Source organism: Triturus cristatus, chromosome 12 (genome assembly GCF_964204655.1).
Source record: "Triturus cristatus chromosome 12, aTriCri1.1, whole genome shotgun sequence".
NCBI classification, from domain to species: domain Eukaryota; kingdom Metazoa; phylum Chordata; class Amphibia; order Caudata; family Salamandridae; genus Triturus; species Triturus cristatus.
The window spans coordinates 274,933,810-274,959,183 of record NC_140595.1 but is presented as its reverse complement, the minus strand read 5'-3'; the positions used below and the strand labels follow the sequence as shown (position 1 = coordinate 274,959,183).

Here is a 25,374-nt window from a genome sequence, read left to right as displayed (position 1 = left end):
GTTATGAGGATGGGGCTTGCGCCGCCGGTGGGCACCTGCGACATCGCAGGCGCCGACTGCGGGTTTGAAGCCGGGGGAGGTCGTGTTGGCACAACCGGGGCCGACCCGGATCCGGAATCAGATCCCTGAGTCCCCACCAGTGCCATGGCGGAAGCCAACAGCGTCGAACCCGATGGGGCCCCATCCGACCCTGCGGGCTCACCAACGGGGTCGTTCCACTCCAATACGTGGCGCATAGCCTTGTAAAAATCTTTAATATGAGCGGGAGTCGCTCCGGCTCCAAGAAAGGGTGGGAGGCGCGAAGTCGACTCAGGCTCCGGCTCCGCAGAACCGTGCCTAGAGCGTCAGTGCTCCTTACCTCTCTCAATGACAGAAGCCAGTTGAGGTAAAGTTGAAGTCCGCTTGGACTTCTTCTTCTTGTGCCTCTTCCTTGAGTGTCCAGATGACCTCGAATGGGAGGAAGAGGACTTAGGGCTCTGTGAGCGGTCTGAAGACCTACTCTTCTTCGAACAGGTTCTTGACCTCCTCGGAGTCTCGTTTAACGGTGTCGACTGCCGAGCTGCGAGATACTTCATCGTCCGCTCCCTCAAGGACTTTAGGGCCATCGCTCGACAGTCTGAACACAACTTCAAATTGTGGTTGAGTTCAAGACACTACAGACCTACGCGGTGGAGATCGGTAACCGACATCTTGCAGGAACAAGTCCTCCATGGTTTAAATCCCTCGCACACGATGTTGTAACTCAAAAATATCGACAAAAGTCAAGAAAAATCCTGCCAAAAAGCGGCAGAAGGGTAGCTCTTACGGGATCGGTGCTTAAGAAAAGAACTGACGTCCGTGTGCCTGGGTGGCACCCATATAGGCACCACAACGTCATAACCGACGCTACCGACGCCAACTACATCACACGGAACTGAATGGAGCCACCCAATGTCGCGCGCAAGGGGTATTGCTCAGCAAAAGTTTCCAGATCCAGCCTGACGCCTGGGAAATTCAAAGGTAACGAATCTGCCGCTAGAAGTCTCTATCAAATGTAGACCTCAGCTAGGATTAGAGGCAGAGGACTTCTGTGAAAGACTGCCACATAGTATGCTGTCAATTTTCATATTATTGAATTATATATAATCATAATTGTTATATCTGCAAATCAACATTACAAATATTCTGTACAGAAAACAGGCTTTAATGTTTTAATAAAGCCGTTAAAAATAACAGTGTGGATTTCGTGTGTGTCTGTCTGTCTTTTGGGGGAATAAGTGCCAGTAACCCACTAAAGAAACATAAATGTATTCCTGACAGGCTTTGGCGGGATCTAATTGTTTGCCAAATATATATTATCTTCAGGTATGTTGGGGGAAATGCATAGGTCACAGCCCGTCTATTCCTACCGCCGAAGCTGCTACATACCTGTGCTAACCTCAGGGCCAAGAAGGATCTACTGGGCCGTGTTACAAGAGAACTAGCAAAAACCTATCTATACTGGCTCTAAAAGGTCACTGGTGTCACCAGAGGATTGAGACTGTGAGCTCTGAACAGGGATTCTAGTCCCACGCCTTTAAAGCAGCATTTCTTGATTCACGTTCATGTAGGGCTCAATCTCCGGATGAGTTCGCCCTCACTTCCATGAAATGGGCATGCTGAATTAATGTCACTAGGCAAGGACTCCACCCAGACCCTAATTCAAAGAGTTTGATGTTAGACTCTTCTTATGCTTACAATCACAGGATTGCTGCCCAGGAAGAACTGATGTACAAAGATGGTACACATTTTTTTAAAACAGAATTGTAAACATTTTAGAGGGAAGGAAATCCCAAAACAGTGAGACCTCTTTTAAGACACATGCATTGGATTGATACAAGCATACAACATAAAAAAGGAAAACATGGAGAAAATGAGGGATGCAGAGGGGATTTGTGTGTGGAGAACGTTCACTGTTTTGAGGTCTGAAATTAGTGTTTGCTGTTTAACAATTCTGATGTCAGTTGCTTCAGCTATCCTTGGATCCGTAAGCCGTGTTTGCTACCGCCACTTTCTGTCTGCTGCGCTGGTGTGCATTAATGTGATGGAAAGATCTAGTACGGAGGAGCAGACCATTTTAACATTGAAAAATAAATTGAATACATTTTTGCAAGATGCAAATTGAACTTAATTGCCAAGGACAAGTGGGAGCCTTAAGTCTATGAAGATAGATGTGCGGTACCAAACAGGACAACACCAGAAACCAAAGAGGCTTTCATCACTATTTATATATTGAAGTTGATTACAACGATTTAAATCATTCAGAGACGCACAACCAAATGATTGCGTCGTCACAATTCCCTCACATTTCTATGGAGCTTATGTGTAAAGGTCTTTCGACTTGTCTTTCCTGCTTGAATCCACTTTACACGATTTGGGGACTTGCCTCTCAGGCTCCTGAGCACCCCGTTCCATCTGTGCAGTTGCTAGGTTGCAAGCTTCAGGCATCATCTTGGTTAATTGTGCCTCCGAATCCCACTGTTTCTTGGGGCTAATTGGCCTTGCAGGGCTTTCCTCTGGGGTTGGGTTCCCAGTCCTACATATTCTGTCTTCCACCCTTGGAGGTGCAGACCTGCAGGGATCAGATGTCACCTTGGCTGATCTCTTTGATATCTCACAGGTCCCCTTGTCCATGGGGATAAACGCCCTGTAAGCATGGCTCTTCATAGATTTCTCAAAGACCTCTCCATTTTCCTTCCTAGGCTGCGGTTCTGCGTAACATCTCATCTTCTCAGGGGATAGGCTGGCACACCTACGACTTCTCAGTGGCCCTTTTGCAGTAGGAATTTTTTGGCACACCTCATGGCATAGCTCCTTTGGAAAATAAAAGGATACATTATTATTATTTTATTTATAAATGCTGCTATGAGTGAATTCACAGAATATCTATGATGGTGTGTGGTGTGTACAATGTGTGGTCTAGGTTCAGCTATAGGCACACAAACCAATGAGAAGTAATGCATATATATCTGTGTGGTGGAACCAATGTCCAATCAGGCTTCAGATTTAAACTGTTGAATGAGGTTTCCAGTATTTCAGTGGAAGGAGGCACTTTACACCATCTTAAACTGACACCATAACACCTCCAAAGAATCAGGAAAGCCAATTATGAGAACAACATAACCATACAGGTTAAGAGTTAAGACATATTTTCACATGCTTCAAATGCTCTGGGAACATGAATTCTATGTGTAAAACCCAAATTTCTATTGCTACTTTCTCTCAAAGATGGCTGCTTGTATAAGGATTTCTAGAATTTCCTCACGCAAGTCTCCTATTTAGTCTTCCTATACTGCAGAATAATTCTTACACAAATTCCAAAGAAAGTAAACTGCTGTTCACTTTCACTCTTAACACTGCCACTAATAGTTGGAGTATGTAATCTAAGGTTGCACTTACTCGTAACTCCGTATCATATCAAGATAGGAGACCTTTAGTTTCATACTTTCCAGCGGCTCCCAAAGACCCGTTTGGTGACCATATTATATTTCTCCAGCACCCAAACCAATTCTGTTTGGCAAAAACTGTCAGGCCCAAGTTTATCTTACTTCTGTTGTCTCATGACATCATTATACAGATCCACACTGCAGCCATACAATGTTTACCAAAAGTCGTCTTCCAAAGCTTTCTCTTCCTATACAGTATTCCTATAGAACATGTTCTTCTCAAGTCCTCAGAGGGTTTAAATACTATCTTTCTGAATATATCGTCTACCTTTATACTACAAGTCCTTAACTAGACTGTTTCTTCGCTGATTCTGATGGGTTTTGTCACAAAGGTGATCCACTTGTGGTATCAACTCTTAATACCGCTCAGCAGGTTCACCTTTTCCAGTTGTTTTGGGATGTTATTAGGTTACGGTTATCTTCCTACTCCACTCAACTCCCATTTTAATTTTCTCTCTTTCATGTTATAATTCAGTTATCTATACAATACATGTTGTTACAGTATTGTCAGAACAATCATTTTGGTTTCTTGAGAATTGATGCCCTTTGGGACATTGTTGCATGATACAAATATTACCCAGGTCTCTCTAGGGTGTATGGGCAAAACTTCTGTGGTGTATACTACCACTACCAATTGCATGCATATCCAGGCATGGGCTGCAAGTGGAGCCCCACCCGGATATCTGCTAAGGCACAGGGCAGCCTGGAACGTTACCACCTGCTTACCAAACATTCTATGCTGACCCCAGATGTCCTCACGAGCCCGGCATGCAGCAATCCCAAAACTTCCATTTATCACTTATCACTTGCTCAAAACAACTGGTAAATGGCACCTGAAAGGGGCCCTGTATAGGGTATACATTTTTGGAACAGTAAAACTGGGCTGGCAGCAATGGTGGCTCCTCCGCTAAGGCGGAGGAGCGTTGCCCTCTGCGCAAAAAGAAAACATAAAATGACAATAACGTATTGTTATTATCATTTTATTTTGTCTATTGCATGCAGTCAGTGGCCTGGGCGGGGATGGCCAGAGCAGGGGAGGAGTGGTTTGCACTCCCAAAAGGCGCATGAACTGTTTGGCCGTCCCTCTTGGGCCGACCAAACAGTTCATGTGCACTTAGCATGATTCCCACCAGGCTACATTACACAGCCTGGTAAGGAACTTGCACATGCTCCCTGTTCCAGTCTAAGCGATGGTCCATGGCGCTCAGCCCAATCACAATTCTGCATTGCAGCGTTGTGATTGGCTCAGGGACGCCTGTGTGCCGGGTGCTTCCTGCTACCGGCCGCACTGCCGAAAGGAAGAGGATGTAGGGGAGGCGGCGGGCAACCGACTGACCGTTCCAAGGTGTTTCTTTTTTTGTCCCCATTGCTTTTGATGACAATTGGGGCTACAAATACTTTTATGGCATTCATTCTTTTCTCACCCTTTAATATTGTTTTTCATATCTTCTGTCGTAATGGATCCAGTGAGGCAATTCCCTTCCTCTTGAGAAAATACCACCATTTTCTAGTCCTAGCGGAAGGCTCCAGAATGCATCGTTGAGTGTTTGGTTCTTTATAGAGATTCTGGCAATAATTACTAAATATGTTTTTGTAATCTGAACCCTACAATAGATATGTTCATAATGCAAATTTCCTTTCCATATGGGACATTTTTTGTTCTTCCCTTTTTATATCAGATGTTCTACTACCCTGTCACCTTTCTATTATCTCTAATGCTTGCTCTTAGCAAAAGAGCTCCCCAAAAATATTTATTTACATTTGAATCGAAATTTCTAAAAATTTATTTTTGGTTGCTTCCCCCTCATGTGGTTTTTCATTTTCTGCATTTTTTATTTGACACAGTGTGTGGTGTTGGCTTCCGTGAGTGCAAACATGTTTATGCTTTAAGGGAAGACTTGCGTGGAGATATAATTCAACAGAATACACTTTTGAAAACCATTGTATTGTACAGTCACTGACAATAGCTGAAGGTTTGGATATGGAGAATCTGACAGGCAGCTCATAAAAAGGTTGGAGTGTGTGCACTTCCAACATGGAATATGCCCCCCTCCCCCCACCCCTTAAATGAAGGGAGCAATTGTTTCCTACAATACATCACATCTCTTCACGGCATATCCCCTGGTAGGCTCCTGCCTCCAGATTTCACCTGAGCTCCTCCATACCATCTCTTAACGCTACTGATTTCAGAGTTTACACCCTCTCTTTTTATGGGACAATGTACAATGCCTCACACCTGCTCCGTTCTACTTTCGACACAGTTCCGCTGGCCAAGTTCTCTTTTTGACTCGACTTAAGGTACGAGGTGACTGCCTCAATTAGGGACTGCCAATATTCCTAGTGTTTAAGTGTCTAGACAATAAGAGTAGTTTAGAGTCTGGAAAAATTGGAACCCTGATGTAAATCGGCAGGTCTTCTGCCTGTCAAACTGCTAGGTTTCTTACACCAGAGGCTGAGATGGCTCCGCCCACAACCCATGACCTGACAGCCATCCCGCATAGGGTTGTCTAGTCAGTGTGTAAGAAGGTCTTCCCTATTTAGGATGGGCCTTCAAATGCATATTTTGTGTGTCTTGACTGCCGTGTGTGGCTTGGTGGACTGCTGTCACACCTGTGCGGAAGACAGTACCAAGAACTCCTCTATGTATATGTACATTCAGAAGAGGAAGAAATCGCTGAACATTTGCACATAGCGGGCGGCCAGGTCCAGTCAGGTGCCAAGCTCCCTCTCTGCCAGAGATTCGCACTCACCCTGATCCCCAGGAGGTTCCCGCAGGTTGTGCGGGTGGAGCAGGGCGGTTTCAGAATGCTGCATGACGCACTGGATGTCAAACGTAAGCTTCTTTTTCGAGTGGGACTGAACGCCATGAATTATCAAAGAACAGAACTAGGCCTTTTATGAAGTGCCATTCCCAAGATGGAAGTCAGTCCATGGTTAGTTACTGGAATATCCCATGACGAGTTATTGCATGGTTTCTTCCTGTGGTGTCAGTTTGTTTGAAGCATAATAAAGGCAGCACTTGGAAGGGTATGATGTGCTGCAGTGTGTTTCATTCCTTGATACTTTATTATGTTTAACACCCAATTGCTATTTATTATTGTCCCTGGCTTTTTCTTATACGAGATTGGATCATTTACTTCATGAATCATTTTACGTCTCTGCTTGTTTTGCTTGACTCTTTTACTTTTCTCGATGTCAAGAATAATTTGGTGCCTTGCTGTTTTCATCCTGTTTTCTTCAAAGTTCAATCCAGATTTACTAACATTTCACCAATGCTATCTTCAATCAAGATTGGCCTCTTTAGTGGGTGTTTCTTCAAAGGTGTGGCTCTCTAAAGGTGGCACTTATCGCATCTCAAGTATATTATTCTGTGCAAGGTGGCACTGTGGCACCTGGGAGAAGTCACACTTACATTGGACAATGTAGAAGGGCACTTAGCAGATATCCTTGACACCAGAGCAGGATAGATGATTATTAGAACACTGGAATGTTGGGAGCTCCGTTGAAAAGAATAGAGTGATCTGAGCTTCTGATGGCCAGAAGAAACCCGGAGCTCCATTATTCCAATGTTGGTGCACAGCTGTTGCTGTGAACAAAGGCCTCACGGAGTCTAAGGGGATTTCAACCCCCTTGGACTCTGTGAGGCCTTTGTTTTACAAATTAGAAGATTCTGCCCTCTAGGGGCAGAATTTTTGAATAGCCTTGGAGCCCTCCGCAGCGGGCTCTACCGACCATTAAAGGCCCGCTCTCTTGTTAAAGGCCCACACATTTGGCTGGGGCCTTCAATGTTGGAGTGGGCCTTTAATGGCTGGTAGAGCCCACTACAGCGGGCCCTAAGGCATTGAGATCAATCATGTTTTAGACTCCACTCAATATGGCTTTAGAATTAAGCACAATAACGAAATGGCCTAATTACGTCAACTGATGAAATAAGACATGCGGTTGACAATGGAGGTTCGGCAGCATTGATATTATTAGACCTGTCAGCCGCCTTTCATACGGTAGATCACGGTACCCCATTAAAGCGGCTTGAAGAGGCTGAGATAGTAGGCACAGCTCTTGCTCTCCTCAGTTCCTTTCTGTTAGATCGTGAACAGTTTGTCAAAGTAGAAGGCTTTAAATCTCAATGTTTCAAGCTTCCATGTGGGGTGCCACAGGGCTCTTCTTTGAGCCACCCTGTTAAATTTCTACGTTGCACCCCTGGCCCTCTTGATTAAAGCCCATGGCTTCGACTTAGTATCATATGCAGATGATACCCAGATTATTGTTTCTATCGCAAGCAAAAATCATGACACATCCCACAACTTCAAAGAATGCATGAGAGATGTAGGTGACTGGATGGCAGATAATTGCCTTAAACTGAACTCAAATAAAACAGAGGTTCTACTCTTCGGCAGAGACACATCGTTCTGGTCTTCAGAATGGTGGCCCTTGGAGCTGGGGATCCCTCCTTCTCCAGGCACCAAGGCAACAAATCTGGGGGTCATTATGGTCATTATTGACACTTCCTTATCCTTTTCACATCATGCAAAGATGCTCTCCTCGTCAATCTATCTCACTTTGAAAATCCTGAGGAAAATTCTTCCATTTATCCCAACAGCATTACAGAAAACAGTGGTACTGTATTGGGATATTGGTTGGAGCAAACAAAATGGTAGTTTTCAAAACTGCAGGTAATCCAAAACTCCGCAGCCTGGCTACTCTTTGGCCTAGCCAAATTGTCATCAGCCAGACAGGCTCTCGATACCTTGCACTGGTTGCCTGTGGTGAAGCGAATTAAGTTTAAGGTGCTCTGCATCGCCTACAAAGCTCGGCATAACCTTGGTCCTGTCTACTTAGCAGATCGCTTCCAATGGCTTTTGCCAGCATGCACACTGCAGTTTGCCTCTCTGAAGCTCGTGAAAGAATTCAAGGTCCGCCTGTTTAGATGGGGTGGTAAAAGCTTCTTATGTTTCACATCCAGATGGTGGAATGAGATGCCAATGGAGTTAAAAAATTCACCTGATCTGCTCTCATTTAGGAAGAAACTAAAAACCTGGCTTTACACCCAATAACATCTCGTAAACATCCGGATGGTTGGTTGGTCCTTGTGTTGAGCTTCAAGACGCCCTTGGGTAGTAGTGCACTATATAAATAAATAAATAGTAGTTCAACACACAGGAAAATAAATTCAGTACGTTCGGGACAGTGATCGGTTGTATTACAAAAACAAACTTACAATGGACGTGTTTGTTCCGGAAGATGAAAGGAATGCCAACCAGCAGTCTTGAGAGAAGACAGCTGGCACAGTTTTGATAAAAGTGCTCCTGCCATGCAGGCTGAAGCACTTTTGTCATAATTTGTTTGTAGATTTATATAGCGCAACTTATCACCTGTGAGGGTATCCAGGCTCTGTCCGTGGTCATGGGGAGATTAAGTGATTTGCCTAGAATCACAAGACGTTGCGCTTACACAGGGACTTGAACCTGGACCTCCAGCTCCCGAGTTGGCAGCTCTCAAGTCGGCAGTTCTGGCTGCTGCACTGCCTCCTCTCCCTAATGATCCCCCCCTCAGGAGGCTTTGAACTCCATGAATGGCGGGTTGTCTTGTGACAAATGGAGCCAAGGGCTTTTCATGCGTTAGAGGATTAGCGTACCACATGCAATACTCTAAATGATGCAGACGTCTCTAGTTCTCAATTCTTGCCTCTGGAGTGCTTATTACCTCTACAAACAAAGGGTTTCATATGTCCACAACACTAGCACAGACAGAAAATAAAGAAACAAAAATCTATACAGTACAAAAAAGTTAAAGTTCTGTTGGGTGGGCTGGGTCTCACGAAATTCTTCAATCCTTATTGTGGATCAAGTCTTCGGCAAACAGTTTCTTAGAAAATGTAGGTGTTAGCAGTGCAGCTGGGTTCAGCTCTGAGTTGATTGTCCAGAAGTTTCAAAGTTTTTGACCCAGTACTCTGAGGTATCACCCTCCGTTTCTCGCACAGTTGAAGGTGTGTGTGGGATCAGGTGTGATAGTGCTAACCAGACTTTTCTAATGGGAATTTAGTGTGGGGCACAAGAGTTGACCTTTATTTCAGTAGGCCTTCTGGGTTATGTAGTATGACTTGAATGTATTTCCAGCTTTAACTGGGAGTGCTTTTAGAGCATGTTTGCATTGTTAAAATTAAGTAAATTCTTGCACTAATTAGCCGCTTGATTTAAAAGTCTCTGTAGATTTGCCTCCGATTTTTCTGACTTTAGGATTCTGGGCACTTTACCGCTGCTGATCAGTACTAAAGTGCATATGCGCTCTGTGTAAATTGTGATTCTGATTGGTTCTCCATGATTGGCATATTTGATTTACAGGTAAGAGCCTAGTAAAGTGCCCTATGTGTACCCAGGGCCTGTAAATTAAAAGCTACTAGTGGGCCTGCAGCACTGGTTGTGCCACCAACATGAGTAGCCCTGTGTATCAGGCCTGCCATTGCAGTGTCTGTGATTGCAGTTTTAAACTGCCATGTCGACCTGGCAAGTAAACCCAATTGCCAGGTCCTAACCGTCCCTTTTACTACATGTAAGGCATTCCTAAGGTAGGCCCGATGTACCCCCGTGGGCAGGGTGCAGTGTATGTGAAAGGTTGGACACGTACTGGTGTATTTTACATGTCCTGATAGTGAAAAACTGCCAATCTCGTTTTTAGGTCTCGCCTGACCCAGCGCATGCGTTGTCTGGCGAGACATTTAGTAGGTGGGTTTCGATAGTGCTACCCACATTTTTGTGCTGGCTACAAGCTACAGTGCACGATGGCGTGCACGTGCACAGCTGCTCCCCGCATTCCCCCCTCCCTTCTCGCCCAGCCATCTGCCTTTCCTGCGCCAGCCTTCAGCACCATGCCCCTCCCCCCGCTGCTTTAGCGCGTCATGGCGATCACTTTCGCTTTCAGAGTGATTGCGATCGCTTTTACGGCCGCGCGGCGTTACTTTTACTGCCGCGCGGCCAATGCTTCTTTTCATTACTTTATTTGATTGTTTTTAAAGCTGCGACTTTGCAAAGGATGTTTTTTTTTCTCAGGGCGCCTGGACTTTACATCGATGAGGGCTGAAGATGCGGGTGGGGCATCAGTCTTGCTGCTTGCTGTTTCGGGACACCCGTGGCGTAGCTTTTCTTCCACGGTGTTACTCGACTTATAAGTGTTGTCATTGGCTCACTGCTGAGACGTCACTAAGGGAGGTAAGCTCGCATTGGAAGCGAGAGTCGCGGCTGACCGAGCTCAGGCGGCTCCCAGGGCCGAGTCACGGTCCCTGTCCAGTGAGGACTTCTGCTGTGTCAGAGACTTTCTCTTTTTGTCTCACCCTTCCTATATTCTGCATACTCTCTACTCCTTCTCTCTCTCTCCAACACATACACACGCATGCACACACATACGCACATACTCTTTCTGTGTCCCTGTCTCACAATCTCACTCGTTGTGCGCACACACACACAACCACGCACACACACACACACACACACACGTACATTGCCACACAGTCTCTGCCCCTTATACCTGGTTCTGTTTGCCTCTAGTTCTTTCTCGGTTCTCTCTCTCCAACACACAAACATAGAAATTCTCTCTCACCCTGACCCATGCCCTCTCACACATATAAACACAGTCTTTCACATGCGTTCTTCTGCATGTCTACACACACGCGCACACACTCTTTCCCTCTCTCCCATTCTCTCTTTCACACACACACTTTCACTCTGATGCACACACCCCCTACCTCTTTCTTCTTCCACATCGCGCACGCACACACACACACATACACCCCAGTAGGAGAACATGAGCGAATTCATTTTTCAGCATGTGCTTTAGCTATTAGCTCTAAACTGAGAACATTAACAAGATGCCACGGGGACCTCATTACCATACACATTTGTATATATTCATTTATTCCCCCATCTAATTGTCACTGACATGAACTGCTCGTTTGCGTCGTGATGGCAAAAAAAAAGTTTCAGAGTGCTGGCACTTTTATTCACCGGGAAATGCAGTTCCCATTTTCATGGCTTGAACATAAATTTTCTCAAATGATAAAGTGGGGGCGCCTCCGGTCCCCAAGGACCAGAAGCGGCATTTACACAACAGTTGTTTTGCTTCCTCTGAAGCCGACCTGTAAGGTAGGGCGCGTGGACCTCAGGAAGTTCAAAGGTGACTCAAGCTCACCACTGAGAGACCCCCCCCCATAGCCAAAGGGCCTGCCGCGTCAACTATACACAAATGACGTCCTTTGGTGCCAGTGAAGTCCAGTGCTTTCACTGGGACGTTGTTCTGGGCACCTAGAAGACCTGCCAGATGTTACTTGAGTCACACTGGTGTGGTGGTGTTAAAGACAGGGGCACTGCTTTCAGAGTCTCTTTGGCCCCTAAGAGGGGGCCCCAATCACCTGCCAGCTCTTTCACGGGAGCGCAACATTTCCATGCCTCCCATCTTCCCAAGGCTTCCATTTCAGACAACAGACCCCGGTGTCTCACAGAGGATCTGGAAAATAACTTCTTATAGCTTTTCCTCTACCCCCGCCCAGACTGACTTCTTTATTATCTGTGCATATAGGGGCCGACATGCTTGCGTTATTGAACAAGCATTGGCATAGCTAATAGGTCTCGCCTTTGGGACCTTATAAGTATTTAGCAATGCAATAGTTGTTGTTGCACCAAGGATATTGCGCTGCATAACTAAATACTTCTAAGGTCCCAAAAGCGAGACCTATTGGCTATGCCAATGCTTGTTCACTATTGCAAGGACTAGCTCTCCCATAGGTTATCATTGGAGCAGCCTTGTAACATTTTACAAATGTAACTTTGAATTGAGAACAGATGGAGATTTTGAGTTTTGGCTCTCTGAGCTCAGGATTTAAAAACACATCTTTTAATGGGGTTGGTTTTTAAATTGTGTGTTTGAAAATGCCACTTCTAGAAAGTGGATATTATCTTGTTTAACCATCGTATGCTTCTGCCTGTGGAATCAATGTCTGGTTTTGACTGACAGGGGCCTGTTTGTGCATTCACTCTAGACAGTCACACAAAGGGAGTTGAGGTGTGCTCTGCATATCCTGATGGGCTATCACCAGGTTGGTGGCTCTTCTTGAGCTAGAGTGGGAACCTGCGCTTGAATAGGGCTGTGCCTGGTCTCCCACAATGCTGTCTCCACCCCCTTGGAGTGTGTCTGGAGCCAAGACCAGGCAGAACAAGAACTTGTGCACTACAAAGACAATCCTTTGAAGAATGCCTACTTCAAAGGCAAATGGGATACACATCTTGGACCTCAAACCCCAGACTGTAGATCATTTCTGGATCATGAGGAATCTCTGCCAAGGAGAAGAGTTGTGAGGAGGAGCACTGCCCCTTTGCCGTGTGTTTCTTTGCTGGGTTGGCCTGAAGTTTGTGCTTTTGCATTGTAGAGGAAAAAGACTGAACTTTGCTTTGTATCCTGCTTGTGAAGTGTCTGCAACGGCTGGTGTGTGCTTGTCTCTCATTGGAAGTCTCAGGGCCATCAAAGACTTCATCTGCAGCATCCCTGAACCCCACTGCTGGGAGCTCTGACCTGCCAAGTGGTGCCAATTCCAGTTCTGGGACCTTGGAGGTTATTCCTGCTGCAAATATCTACTTGAAACCATCAAAATCAACAAATTACCCTTCCAGCTTCTGTTTTTCCAGTGCAGCACCACAGTGCAGGAAACATTTCCATGCACAGCCAGCCGTGCGGCTGCAGAAATCAACGCAGCGCATGTCAGCAGCTGAAGAAACCACCGCAGGCAGAGTTCAGCGCATTATGTCTCTAAAGTCCGAGACCCCTGCACTGACTTTGGTGCAAGCCCTGCTGTGCGGCTGAAAGAATCAATGCATCGTGGGACAGCAGCTGAAGAAATCGACGCAGCACCTGTTTGCCGCCGCCGCTTCGACCTCCAGCGCATCCAGATTTACACGCATTGCACATGTGCACCAAGTCTTTCCAGCGCATCACCCGCAGACTAGAACTGTCTTGGATTTCAATGCATTGATTCCCCGTACAGTCCAGATTCGACGCAACACTTCTCCTACATGCAGCAGAACTGATGCATCCCCTCCCCGTGGACTGTGAAACAGACGCATCACTGTGCTTTCTGATGCTTCCCTCCTCTGTGGCTGTTTTGTTTTCTGTGTGGAGTTTGATGCATCTTAGGTACTTTGAGTACAATCACTGCATCCATAGAGTTCTATGGACAGAATTTCGTGAAACTTTTCAAAAGTCATTTTTGAGTTGTGTATGTCAGATTTTTTTGTTTTGGTCTTGTTTGGTTTAGATAAAGATACTTTATTTTTCTAAAACAGTGTAGTGTCCATTTATAGTGTTTTCACTATGTTATATACATGTCATGTACAAATACTTTACACATTGCCGCTGAGATAAGCCTGACCCATCGTGCCAAGCTACCAAGGGGGTGAGCAGCGGTTATCTGGGTGACTACCTTATCTGACTAGAAGGAAGGGTTCCTACTTGAACAGGGTGCACGCCACTGACAACTAGAGACCCCCATTTCTAACATTGATGGTCAGCTGTGAGGATAGAACTTGTGTTTGTACATGACATACAGTGACTGGTGTACACTACTACTGAGTGCAGACCATTACGCAACCACATACTGTTTTCTCTTTGTTCGCCTACTGGATCTTTTGTTGGTCCTTGGAATTCTGGTGGGATGTTGCACCTGTGAGGCTTTGGTAAAATAGAGGTAAACTTCTGGCACCTAGAAACCTACACTAAGAAGGAGCTAAGAGTTTTTTTTACAAGAAAAGGGGGCTGGCTGTTAGGAAGAAATCCACAAGGCTGGATCTTTAGTCAGCCCTGTTTTGTTATGAAGAAGCACACAGGGAAGAAACACTTCCAGATGACTCAGAGGGGAAATCTGAGGGGGAGGATCTCCAGCCAGAGTACCGAGAGAGCAGTGGCTCTAAAAGTGAACAACGGGTTGGCTTCTAGCTTGTGAATGGAGGCTGATAGTGCTGGACAAGGAGCTCGAGAGGGCTGAGGCTGAGAGAGCCTTAACTAAGGGAAAGGAAATGTTTGTAGCTCATGAACTGAGCTGTGGAGAGCTGGAGTTGAAAACCATGAGGGCTGAGTCCAGCTCAGATGGTGGCAGCAAAAGTTTTATGTACAGTACTGCAGAAGAGGTGCTGGTGCCCAGAGATTTGGTGCCTGACTTGAAGGAGGGGGATGGCATACACCAGGAGGTTCAGGTTTATGTATTAGTTCCAGAGGTGTGCAGGGTCCCTGAAATGGATTTGGGAACTGGTACAAGGAGTCATATTCCTAGTGGTAGGCGGGTCTCTCTACTGGCTCTAGTGGAGAGTGACAGGCAGAGGTGTTCACCCATGGTAGACTCCCTGGTAAGGAAGTATGAAGACACCCCAGAAGATTGTGGGTTGAGTGTCATGGACAATCAGATAATGTCTCACCAGTCTCAGGAGGGTAATGTGGGATACTCTTTCAAGGCACTGGATGGTGTGGTGGAGGGTAGTTTGGTTAACACGTGTGGTGCTGGACAATTTGATTGCTGGAGAGCATATGTTCAGTCACAGTTTTCCAGAGCTATGCCAACATCCGGTGGAGTGTGAGTTCTTTGACCCCAGGAAGCTTGCACTGGAGGCAGACCTTGTGGTGGATTCTAGAGGGTCTGGGGAGGCATTTTGAGGTACTTCTGGAGGGCAGTGACTCAGGTTTTCCCCATCAGAGTGAGGGGGAGGATCACAGTGCCCCAGATAGGCCCCAGTGTAGTGGAATGGGTGAGGGGTCCAATGTCCTGTCTCGGAGGAGAGGGAGTGGGGGTAAACATAAGCCCAGGGTGCCCAATAGCCAGTCCCAGGGCCTGGTTGGTTGCATGAGGGAGCACCAGGAAGGGGGCCTAGCCTGGACCGGGAGGCCATCCACGGAGGGGAGTCCCCTAGTGTCAGGAGAGCTTGGGCGGTGGCTGTCACCCATGCACCACCAGTTCTAGTGGCTGGCAGTACCACTGCAGGTGGGAGTGAAGTTTGTCCAAGGGATTGTGTGTGCATGCCTTCAGTTGGAATTCTCAGGGCCATCAAAGACTTCATCTGCATCATCCCTGAACTCTACTGCTGGGAGTGACCTGCCAAGTGGTGCCAGTTCTAGTTCTGGGCCCTTGGAGGCTGTTCCTGTTGAAAAGAGTTACTTGAAACCATCAAAATCGAAGCATCACCCTTCCAGCACCTGTTTTTCTGACGCAACACCACCGTGTGGGAGAAATGTTCATGCACCGCCACCGTGCATCCACAGAAATCGATGCAGCACCTGTCAAAGGCTGAAGAAATCACAGCAGCCTGAGTTCTGCGCATCATGTCTCTGAAGTCTGAGACCCCCTCACTCCAACTCAGGCCCTCCTGTGTGGCTGAAAGAATCAACACATCGTGGGACCACAGCTAATGAGATCAATGCAGCACCTGTTTGCCACCGCCGCATCAACCTCCAGCGTGTCCAGATTTCCACATATTGCACCTTCGAGCCTAATTTTCCGACGAATCGCCCGCAGACCAGAACCGTCTTGGATTCCGATGCATCGCTTCCCCCTACAGTCCAGATTCGAAGCAACACTTCTCCTGCATGCAGCAGCACTGACTCATCGCCTCCTGTGGACCCGGGAACTGACAAATTCCTGTGTTTACCTCTGCTCTCCTCCTATGCGGCTGTTTTGCCTTGTGGAGTTTGACGCATTTGATGTACTTTGTGTAAAATCACTGCATCTACAGAGTTCAATGGACAGAATTGCTTGAAACCTTTTAAAAGTCATATTTTGTGTTGTGTATGTTGGTTTTTTGTTGTTTTAGTCTTGCTTAGTTTAGATAAAGATACTTTATTTTTCTAAACTGGTGTGGTGCCCATTTGTAGTGTTTCATTGTGTTACTGCTATGTGTTATGTACAAATACTTTACTCATTGCCTCTGAGATAATCCTGGCTGCTCATGTCAAGCTACCAAGTGGGTGAGCAGGGGTTATCTGGGTGTGTTACATCCTTCTCCTGACTAGAAGGAAGGGTCCTTTCATTGACCGGGTGCAAGCGACTGCCAACTAGAAACCCCCATTTCTAATGCTGGGTAACAGTATGAAAGCAGCATCAGGATTAGTTAGGGGAGTTGGCTCTGGGGACATAAACTGCCATGGGTAGGCGTGGCACTGGCACTGAATGTAGTAATGAGAGTACCGGAGGTGAGCGTAGAAAATTACAGCAGAAACCTCTGACGGCTGCAGATGTGCCACTTTATGCATTATGTTGCATGCAGTGTGAATCAACCATAAATCGCGCAAATGAAGGTTACTAATTTTTCAAGGCGTACATTTTACTTGCAACAGAAAAATCATTGTGAATTGGCCCATCCGTATTTTATTTTTGCGTCTGGGCGCTTGCCCCGTTACTCCCATGCGCCCTTTTTAGTCAAGATGGTCTCTTTATTCAGCTCCCGCCTCCAACGTTTGTTCCTTGATCGCATGCTGGGTCGCGCATTATTTGTTCACTCTATCACCTGGACAGCAGCTTTTCAGAGCGATAGTGAAGATCAGTGCCTGTGTCACCCTTGCAATACAGGTCCTGTTTCAGACTGGATGGGAAATTGCAAAACAGATGAACAGCAGACACCAGAAAAGTGTAGATACAGTTATGCCACTGGCTTCTACTTACCAAGTTTTATTCCTTTAGGATAGTGACATGTTGGATTACGATGCAGAAAACATAACGAACTCTAGTTTTCTTTTTTTTTTTACATTATATATCTCTTACCACTGATCAGGTAACAAGGTCTGACTGGGACAGAAAATAGGCCCAGTCACCAAAACAGTTATTGAATCAGATAAACTGACGGCCTCAACATTTTGAACAGGTGCAGTACAGAGGCTGGGATTCTACACCCCCTGCTTGGCAGTTGCACCTATGTGCCTGTCTAGAACACAGTTACTTAGGCTGTGGTGAAGCTGCTCTGTTTGCTCTCCTCACCACATTGAAATTTCACCCGCCGCCACTGTTGTGTACTCCTCTAGTAAGTGCAACAGAGGAAAAATATCATAATTTAACAGGAATGCAGAGAGAGAGTCAAACCTTGACGGGCACTTCACAGAGGTCTGTGGCAGAAGAGCTTTGTAGAACTCATACAGTTACTTGCCAATGTGAAAGGAGGAATGGTATTCACAACATTGGACCTGCCCAGTGTATGTCATGAAATTACATCCAGAGTTTAGTCATCTCACTTTGTTTATCACTCAAGAGGGAATGTTTAGATTTAAGAGGATGCCAATCGGTCTGATGTCCGCCTATGTCCTTGTTCAAATATCTATGCAGATGTTCAAATATATGTAAGATTACATTCTTGTGTGGGGTTTGGATCGAACTGAGCATGATCAAGTCTTGAGAAATGTGTTGCAAATGTCAAGCAAAGTGGGGTTGACAACTGGGATTGCTGAATATACATTTGCTGTGGTCAAGTGGATTACCTAGGGCACATGGTATCTGGAAATGATGTAAAGCCAAGGTTGAAGTTGGTTAGGACAATTGAACAGACACCATCCTGAAGGACAAAGAGAAGCTCTGCCCATTTGTAGGAATGGTGGGGTATTATAGCAAATTTGTGGAGCATTTGTTTTTTAATAAACCAAAAAAAATGCTAAGTTTATATGAATCAAAGCTTGTGGTGAAGTTTATCACTGAGCACTGCATGCACATTGTTAACTCAGAAGTCATTCAAAATGACTGATTTCACTATCATATTTACTGATACCTGTGCATATGGCATGGAGGCCACATTAATGCAAAAGAAAGGGTGTAGAAGGAGTGGTGGCTTTCGACCCAAGAGCATTCAATGGTGCTGAAAGCACTTGGGTTCCAGTGGGTCATAAAACACTTTAAAACATGCTTGGGGCATTAGCTTTGAACTCGGAATGGATCACAAAGCGTTAGTTGACACATTTTCTACATAGGTTGTCAGCAAAGCCACACCAAGATTAGCGTAGTGCGCTTATTAATGTCAACACTTTTCTTTGTCCATGAAATATGTTGCCTGCAGCAAAAACGTAAATGCTGATGGCCTCTCTCGATTACCTTTGTGTGATGAGAGTAAAGAGGATAAAGTAATAGACGGAGCAAATAGTTGGTTGGTGGTAGATGTAAGTGTGTGCTGTCAAAGGGCAAAGAGTGAGGAAGAATGGAGAAGTGGCGATGATTAAGATGTAGTGCTGAAAGAAATCAATTGTATGGGTGGCCTTGAGAGAAAAACAAAAAGGTGTTAACGAATACTTACAAATCTATTTGGGAAGAGTTGACTCTTAATAGGGATGTGGTGCTTCAGTGTCTTTAAGGGAAAAGTATTACATGAAGAACGTGGTGGTATGGCTGCCACGAAATTAAAGGCGAGATGGAACTTTCTGGTGGCTGAGAATGGACCGTATGACCAAGCGGTGTTTCCATAATTGTTTGGCCTGTACAATAAGCGATAAATCTTGAATGTCTCAAGAGACACCGGTGGTACCCAACAAGTTTCACCAGAGAGCTTGGCAAAAAGTAGGTTTAGATATTTGTGGACACTAGTAAAGGTGTAGAGGACAGATATGCTTTATTACTAGTTGCTTATTTTTCGAACTGGCCTGAAGTCAAATTTGTGAATAATGTTAATTCAGAATCAACAAATGCGTTTCTTGGTAATATTCTTTCATCGGAGGGTTGCCCAGAGTATATTGTGATTGTCCATGGTCCACAGTTATTATCATATGAAGTTCAAACTTTTTTGACAATGAATGATATACGTATTACTCTTGTGAGAATGGATTAGTTGAACGATTTAATTGGGTGATTGTGTAAAGTGTATATTTATTTTTTCCATAGTGTTATACAGCGCAAACTTGACCCGAAACGTGTATCAGAGCACTTTACATAGCCCCAGTTGCATTACATGAGGACACATTCATTTTTTTGTTAAGCATGGGGAGATTAAGTGATTTTCCCAGAATCACAGGAGGTTGAGTGTCATTGCCGAGACTCAAACTCAGTTCCCCAGGTTCGGGGTCCACCGCCCTAGCCGTTAGGCCAACTCCTCTCCCCAATTGATTGTGATGAGTAAGTTGGATTGGAAGGACGAGGTCTGTGAAATGTTGGAATGTGGAACTTTAGAATAATGCCTTACAATTTCATGGGGCCTCACCTTTTGTGTGTTATGGGTAAAGCAACTTTAATGAAAGCAACTCGTGGTTGGGTGATCAAAGAGCATAAGGGTAGTTATGAATTGTCTGAAGTCAGTGAAAAGTGAAATTACACCAAGAGAAATATTGTGTTTGGAACAAGGTGAAGACTTGATCCAAGTACTTTAAAAATGGTGATTGGGTGAAAAACAACTTGTGAGAGATTCTAAGTGATGATAACAAAAGAACGTTATCAGTGGAAGAGGAAACACCACAGAAGTAGAAAGTGTTGATGAATGGAATGTTCACAAAGTAACTCCATGCCATTATGAGTTACATTGATAATTGGCTCCATTGAAAATGTATTTGGTTAAATTGCATCACATATTCCGTTGGCTGTTTTCTGTTAATTGCTGGCAGTGTAAATTTGTTAAGTTATAATATTTATTAATTGTTGTATAGCTTTTGCTGCTGAAAGGGGTGTATGATGTCCTCTGTGTAATGCTAGTAGCCTCCTCAGTGCATATCCTGGGTGGAATTGTAAGAGTGGAAGATTCTTGGAATGAATAATTACTGCTGGCTGGGAAGGTGATGGATGTATATGCCATTGCTAGTATTACGTCTCTTGACTCCACTCAAAGCTTATACAATTAAGTTTATTAGCAATAGTTTCTAGACACAACAAGTACAGTCACGAAGGTATGTAGTGGTCCATTTAAATGTGATATCGGTCATCTCAAACAAGTTTCTCAAACTATGCTGAAGAATGTCATGATCAATGGTGTTATCAGTAGAGAAAAAAAGAGAATCAAGAATGCTTTCTGACATTAACTAAGTGTGGAAAAGCACTCCACTGATGGCAGCCAGAGCTGATTCAGTTCACCTTGAAGGACAAAAACCAGATTTGATGTCATAAATAGCTGGTTCTCTTCATTCAAGTCTTGCAGTTGATTTTCAGAAGATATGGTAGGGAAGATGTATTCCATATGGGGTGCAGGACAAGGTTCCACAGACAATAAAAGCCTGGTCTTCCAAGCTCCTCCATGTATCTGCCGTAAGGATCAAGGTGGAGTAGGAGGATTGCACTGAAGAAGGGCAGGTTTGGGAAAGTTGAGGGTTGTTTAGGATTGTATCTCAGTTCTTTGTTATGTTTCTTTTGAATAACTGCGATGGGTCTTCAGAGTTGTGATTCTGAGTTGGAGTATTTTAAATGTTTCTTGTTTCATCAGTTTGTGATAGATATTGATGATTTACTTGGTGTAGATTGAAGGCTTATTTAGTCATTTCACAAAGTTTAAAGTTTCATTCGTTTTTGAGAAACCAACTTGTTAAGGAGAGAGGTTAAACTTGTGTCGTGTTAGGAATCTAGTTGACTCTTGCTGCACAGTTGTCTGCTATGCTGCTGTAGGCTCTCCTGCACAACTTATTCCTGTTAAGGTTTGGGAGGGGACACAGTTGAGTCCAGTACCCATATTTAATCTTACTTTAGAAGCCTCGTTAGAATTGCGCTCAACATTGATGCACTAATGTTATAACTAGGAACAGAATACACTGGAAAAAGTGTCCTATTTATTTGGAATTGTGTCAAGTGTGGAAAGGCAGCATGTCATTGGTGCTTGCTTTTGATGCGCTGTGAGGACTTTATCCACCAGGTCGGCTTTGTCACTCCTTCTCTAATCTGGAAATTCCTTTTGAATACTTACTAGATTGGAAATATAGCCACTAAGACATGCTATAATAAGGTTAATTCCACTCACTAGCTTCCAAAGTATACCTCATGAAAATCTACAATTGTATTGCAAATATGACAGTGATGGGTACGATGCAACCATAACTGTTAATAGCCACAGAACATATTAGAAAACCTTAATTTATGTTTAAGAGGTAAAAGATTGCCTATTGAAGTAGATTTAGGAGCTTAGAGATGCATTTCTGCTGAACAGCCTACTTACCCTTTATGTAGCAATTTTATACGCAACTTACACCATATTTTCTTTAAGTGTTTGAAGCTAGTGCGATATTGTGCTAACTTTTCCTTGTTTTATTAATGTGAAAGTGTATAACAAAAGGGATATTCTGGCTCTAATTCTATCACTAATTAATGAAGAGTTATGCTATTGTATTTTCAATTAAAAAAATGTTTTAAAATATCTTTTAGGATATTTATTTGACATAAAATTGTACTTTATAAAGTATTGCACTTGGACAGAGTATGTAATATGTATTCTATCAGATCTGAAGTTTTGTATTGTGTTTACGTTGTTGTCCCTAGGCAAGGACTAAATCAATAAGTATTTCTTGTCATTGGCAAACCTGCAGCGGTAGCAGCCGGTGAAGTTCCCTGCTGGCAATGGTCTCCGCAACCTGTGTAAGGCGCTATTCTGGTTGGAAGGAAAGATGTTAAACAGAAGCTTCTTCGTTTCTAATCAGCCGCCCTAAAGAAGTGACATTATTCTAAAGAAGAGATTTAGGGCCTCATGTAGGTAGCGAAATACCGGTCGGTAACGGCCGATTTACGGTAAATATGCCGTTACCGACCGGTATTCAGACAAGTGAGATGTAGGAGTCCAAAAACCACTGTTCGGTAAATATGAGGCGGTAAATACCGAATCATAGTTACCGAATGCTAAAATACCGATTCATATTTACCGAATACATAATTAACGAATCGGTAAATATGAAGTGGTAAATATGAAGTGGTAAAAAGTTAAAATGACATGTAGGAGCACTCGGTAATTAAGAAATCCAAGAAAATCGGTAAATAAGAGTCGGTAATTAACACGGATTGAAAGCAGGTGGTAACCAACAACAGTGCAGCTAAGCAATCCCAAAATGCAACAGCGTGGACACCCTGGCAGCTATGTACGTCATTGCAAGGCGCCTACGTCTACAGGCAGCAGGACTGAGGGTTTGGCGACGGAAGGAACGCATCCACAGACAGCGCATCACACTATTCCAGCTGACTGATGCAGAGATACATGAGAGGTACAGGCTACACCCCGAAACCATCATGGACTCAATCAGGGACCCGCACCCACTCCTGGACCAGCCAATAAGAAGGGCGCACGCCATACCCCCACATGTGCAGGTGCTCTGCAGCCCACATCTGCTGGCATCCGGCATTTCTCAGGTGGTGACAGCTGCGGTGGGTGGTGTATCCCAGAGTTGCCTGTCCCGTTCCTTCAGGAATTTCTTCCACCATTATATTGGCTGCATTGATGGGACACACATCCCACTCTGTCCACCAGCTGACACAGAGCACATCTACAGGATCAGGAAGTCCACCCACTCCATCAATGTGCATACCGAATGGAATGATGTTGTGAATGGTCCCGTGGGTGGCAGAACCAAAAGGTGCGCGTATGCTATTTACAACGAGGTCTGCAAGTTGTCGCACAGTGAGGCGGCTTCCAGACTGAGAGCTATTGACCAAGCAAACATGGAGAAGGCCTAAGCCGTTATAGATATTAGCTCTAGCACTCTCACTGCTAGGATTCATACATGAGACAATAGGCACATGCAAGTACACGGCGCATGCAATGTACAAGCCCCGATTTTGGCGTGCGTCCTACGAGGTATCCCAGTGCCTGTGATTACACCTTCTTTCACTGTGCTTGCAAACGGTATTTATTTAATTATGATTAATGAAGTTTGCTGCGGGATGTGAGTGGTAATCCCGTACATAACTGTCTCGCATGAAGTTGTCTGCTGCAATACTGTTCTTTTTCCACCCCCGCATGGGCGGCGGGATGTTTCCATCTGGCCTTCGATTCCAACCTTGAAAGAAGAGTCCAACAAGTTGAGCAGAATAGAGCGCCATTGTCCCACAAAGAGGTGCCTTTGACTTCCTCTCGTGAAATATTTGTCCTTCACGTTGCTACTACGCGCACTGAGGAACAGGCGCCTCTGAATACTGACCTCCCCCTGCATTTCGGCTCTTTGATCCAAAGTATTATCAATGCCCCGTCCACGACCGGCCTGGCTCAATTTTTTTTAACATGTGGGGCTCGGGTCTCGTGACCTCTTTCCAAACTATTTTTGGTGTAATTCCGGCATTTGTTCATTCACTGTTCTCGAGCATCTTTGGAGGTGTTCCGCTGCTTCTGGCGCTGGTGGCAGGTGTGCTGCTTTTACTTTTCATACTACGGAATGGCTGCTCCTTCTGTGCCACACGAGCACCTGTCCCGTCTGCATCTTCTTCGTGATAGGATGCTTGACTTCTATGGTACTTTGCCATTGGCGACTTTGAGCCTGGCTTATGGATTATCCTTCAGGTATTCCTACTTCACCTGCGTACAACCTGTACTACACTGCCTGGATTGTCCCTTTGAATGGCCTCTGGATTTGTGCTTGACCAACATGGTGTCTCCGGTGCCGGATTTCGATCGACTGATGCGGCCCTTAGTGTCTCACGAGTTGTCCTGTTCTGGTGTCCGGATCATGGCGTGTGGAGCGGCGCATGGTATCCTGGGCAATTGGGACATCTCAGCGGCAGCCTACGACTTCTTGTCCATGAGCTATTTGGAGGAACATTCCGGGTGCCCTCTGATTGTGCTAGAGGCTCCGTTGGTTGGAGAACACGTATGTTCCTTTTCTTTACTCAATTGGATGGCTGAGACTTTTAGTGGCCCTGACAACGATTGCTTGTTGGAAGCCGTGGCCACATATGCTGCCTATACATTCATGGATTAACTGGATTGTCGTCCATTGCGCCTGTGCTACTGGACAGCACCCTGGCGCAACATTTATTTCTTTTATTTCTCGTTTTTCTCTTCCTGATGGTCTGCTTGAGTTTTTTAATATACTTGCATTGTGTTTTTTGGAATTGTATGCTGCAATTAATTGGACTGTAGGACTTTGGCGCTGCATTGGTTACGCCCTGTTCTGCTCTGACGAAACTGAACTCTGCGTTCTCTCTTTTCTTGCCTATTACATATTGCTTCGCTCAAGGGGGCGTGTAGTGGGTTCTCCCTGAATACGTACATGCATTGTTCAGTTGGCATAACCACGTTGAATGTTATGTAGCCATATTTGTGTCTTTGCACACGACACTGCGTTTACATGTTCTTTCTTGAATAAACTGCTGACTCGAGACTTCCTTCAGACGAGTGCATTCTGTTGTTCCCATCCCAAGCTCTGCGCAGCGACCTTGGTCTGTACATGCTGTGACACACAGTCTGGAATTTTACACTATGCATGTTTTCCACTCTAGGTTGTTCGACCCACGATTTAGCCATGGCACACGCGCAGCTGCACATACCTGACAGTTGGTGCTTTTCATGTCTCAGACATCATGTTTATTATTCGGACCGAAGACGAGCCTTCCTGCGAGGAGACTCCTGATGCTCCTGTGAGGTGATTTCACTAAGCTGATCTTTGAGGTATGGGGTCCCCTATTCAAGCCTGAGAGACCTTCTATAATGACATGATTATGATATTGGCTACTTAGTTAAGGGAAGGTGGTAGTATCCTCGGTATTTTCCGATTCGCTAAATACCACCTCGGTATTTACCGATTCGGTGGATACCACCTCGGTATTTACCGATTCGGTGGATACCACCTCGGTATTTACCGATTCGGTGAATTCCGATTCGTATTTACCGAATGTTACCGAATCGGTAACTGTTACCGAATTTTTACATACATATAACTTACCGGTTCTAATTTACCGATTCGGTACGGCTCGGTATTTATGAACCGGTAAAATTTATTTACCTACATGAGGCCCTTAGTCTTAAATCTA

The 25,374-nt window shown here is 44.9% G+C and overlaps 1 protein-coding gene across 2 annotated transcripts in view; it reads right to left on the bottom strand.

The window, feature by feature from the left end:
• Positions 1-2,228: 2,228 nt before the first annotated feature.
• CFAP126 (cilia and flagella associated protein 126) overlaps positions 2,229-25,374 on the bottom strand; it is a 212,830-nt gene continuing 189,684 nt past the window's right edge. For both annotated transcript variants that reach the window (XM_085640048.1, XM_085640049.1), the window contains one exon: positions 2,229-2,832. In XM_085640048.1, coding sequence (XP_085496174.1) covers positions 2,338-2,832 — 495 coding nt within the window. In that variant the 3' untranslated portion in view covers positions 2,229-2,337. The remainder of the gene's footprint in view (positions 2,833-25,374) is intronic.